Raw genomic sequence first — 2,388 nt, forward strand, 5'->3', positions numbered from 1 at the left:
TAAGCTGGGACTTTCCCTATGACCCCCGAGGGGAAGGTGTTGGACTTATTGGACACGTAGTTATTGAACAGGATCTGGAAGTTCTTGAGAACAGGGCTGTTGTCGTTCTGGTCAATGAGTTTGATGTGGACGGTGGCTCTGCTGACCAGAGGGGCAGAGGTGGCCTGCACGACAATCACGTACTCAGGTTTTGTCTCGTAATCCAGGTCTATCAAGGCTGTGAGCTCCCCAGAAAAGATGTCCATCTGGAATATCTCAGGGATGTTGCCTTCCACGATCTGGTACATGATCTGGGCATTGGGTCCCTCGTCCGGGTCGACAGCCGTGATCTGGGCCACGACAGAGCCCACAATGCTGTTCTCCTTTACCTACCGTGACCTCAAGCTGTCCATCAGGAAAGACAGGGGCATTGTCATTCACATCCTGAATGGTAACCTGGATATGGACCGGAGTCCGCTGCGAAGGGATGCCCCTGTCCACAGCATAGGCAGTCAGCTCGTAGACGGGAACGTTCTCGCGGTCCAGCCTGCGGACGGTGCGAATGATCCCCGAGGTGGGCTCTATGGTGAAGTCTCCATCCCCATCCTCCCCGTTCTGGAAGGTGTACTGCACACGCCCGTTGGTGTGGGCATCCCGGTCGGTGGCAGAGATCTGGAGCACACTGGTGAAGGGAGGCGCATCCTCGGAGATCATGCCCTGGTAATGAGGGCTGACGAACTGGGGGGCGTTGTCATTCACGTCGTTCACCATGATTTCGACATAGGTGGTGTCTGCTTTCTGGGGGATCCCGTTGTCCTTGGCGGTGATAGCCAAGGTGTAGGTGACCTGGTCCTCATAGTCCAGTTCTGCCTGGAGAGTGATGGCCCCGGAGTCTGGATCGATGCGAAACTGAGGGACGTTGTCTTCTAGGTAGTACGTGATACGGGCGTTCTCCCCCACGTCATCGTCCGTGGCACTGATCACCACCACGGTGCTGCCCACGGGCCGGTCCTCGTTGATGCTCACAGAGTAGTGGGCGCTCTGGAACACCGGCCGGTGCGTGTTGGCGTCGGTGATGTTGATGTGAACGTGGCAGTTGTCACGCAGGGTGCGGTCGGAGGCCGTCACGGTGAGCACGTAGCGCCTCTCCTGCTTGTAGTCCAGCGGCAGAGAGAGAGTGATGAGCCCCATCCCGCCTTGCGTGCTGATGGAGAAGCGGTTCCGCGTGTTGCCTCCTGTGATCTGGTAGGTGATGGCGCTGTTCACGTCCCGGTCGATCGCGGTGACGCTAAGGACGCTGGTCCCCACGGCTGCGTCCTCGTTCAGGCGGATGAAGTACTCCTTCTGGGTGAACTCGGGACGGTTGTCGTTGACATCCATGACAGTGATGGTGACACTGGCGGAGGCAGATAAAGAGGGAGAGCCGTGGTCCCGAGCCTCTACCCCAAAAAAATAGTGCTCAACCGACTCCCGGTCCAAGGGCCCGCTGACCGTGATCCACCCCGTGGCACTGTTCACCACAAAGGGCGTGTCGGCCGAGACCCCCGTCAGTTTGTACTCCAGGCGCGAGTTCTCGCCGTAGTCCGCGTCCACGGCCTGGATGTGGATGACGGAGTGGCCGAGGGGAGCGTTCTCCAGGACGGAGATTTGGAAAGGGGTGCTGACAAAGATGGGGGCATGGTCGTTGATGTCCACCACCTGGATGCTGGCCATGCCGGTGTTGTTAGAGAGGGGAGGGCGTCCCGCGTCCTGCGCCCGGATCCTCAGGGCGTATTCCCGCTCCACCTCAAAATCCAGGGGGGACACCACCTGTATCTCCCCCGTGATGCTGTCGATGGAGAACTGGCCCCGGCTGTTGCCACTGATGATGTTGTAGTGGACCAACGCATTGTTGTCCTTGTCCAGGTCCGTGGCGGTGACGCGCAGGATCTCGGTGTGGGGCCGTACGTCCTCCCTCACCTGGACGATGTAGCGCTTCTCGCTGAACTGGGGGGTGTTGTCGTTCTCGTCAAGGACCGTGATGTAGACCTTGACGGTGGCAGAGCGGGGCCCCGGCTCCCTCCCCTGGTCGTCGGCCTCCACCACCAAGGAGTACCGCTCCATCTTCTCCCTGTCCACCGGCCCGCTGGTGGTGATGAGGCCGGAGCGGGGGTCAATCTCGAAGACGGCGTGGGCCGCCCGCTCGTTGACAAAGCGGTAGCGGATGTTGGCGTTGGGCGGGGAGTCGACGTCGGTGGCCCGCAGCTGCAGGATGGGGTACCCCTCCTCCACGTTCTCCCGGATGGTCTCCCGGTACTCGCCCTGCTCGAAGACCGGGTCGTGGTCGTTACGGTCGGCCACGGCGATGGCCACCATGGTGGTGGCGGAGAGCCGGGGCGCCCCGTGGTCGGTGGCCGTCACGCGGAAGTA

At 60.8% G+C, this 2,388-nt stretch overlaps 1 protein-coding gene across 1 annotated transcript in view; it reads right to left on the reverse strand.

Moving 5' to 3' along the window:
- LOC104510220 (cadherin EGF LAG seven-pass G-type receptor 3-like) overlaps nucleotides 1–2,334 on the reverse strand; it is a gene marked incomplete at its 3' end in the record, with an annotated part of 2,531 nt that extends 197 nt beyond the window's left edge. The window contains exons 1-2 of the mRNA XM_010152393.1: nucleotides 421–2,334; nucleotides 12–368 (exon numbers count right to left, since the gene is read on the reverse strand). Of these exons, the coding sequence (XP_010150695.1) occupies nucleotides 12–368; nucleotides 421–2,334 (2,271 nt within the window). The remainder of the gene's footprint in view (nucleotides 1–11; nucleotides 369–420) is intronic.
- Between the last annotated feature and the right edge of the window lie 54 nt (nucleotides 2,335–2,388).

This window comes from Eurypyga helias, unplaced genomic scaffold (genome assembly GCF_000690775.1).
Source record: "Eurypyga helias isolate BGI_N326 unplaced genomic scaffold, ASM69077v1 scaffold26535, whole genome shotgun sequence".
Taxonomy (NCBI): domain Eukaryota; kingdom Metazoa; phylum Chordata; class Aves; order Eurypygiformes; family Eurypygidae; genus Eurypyga; species Eurypyga helias.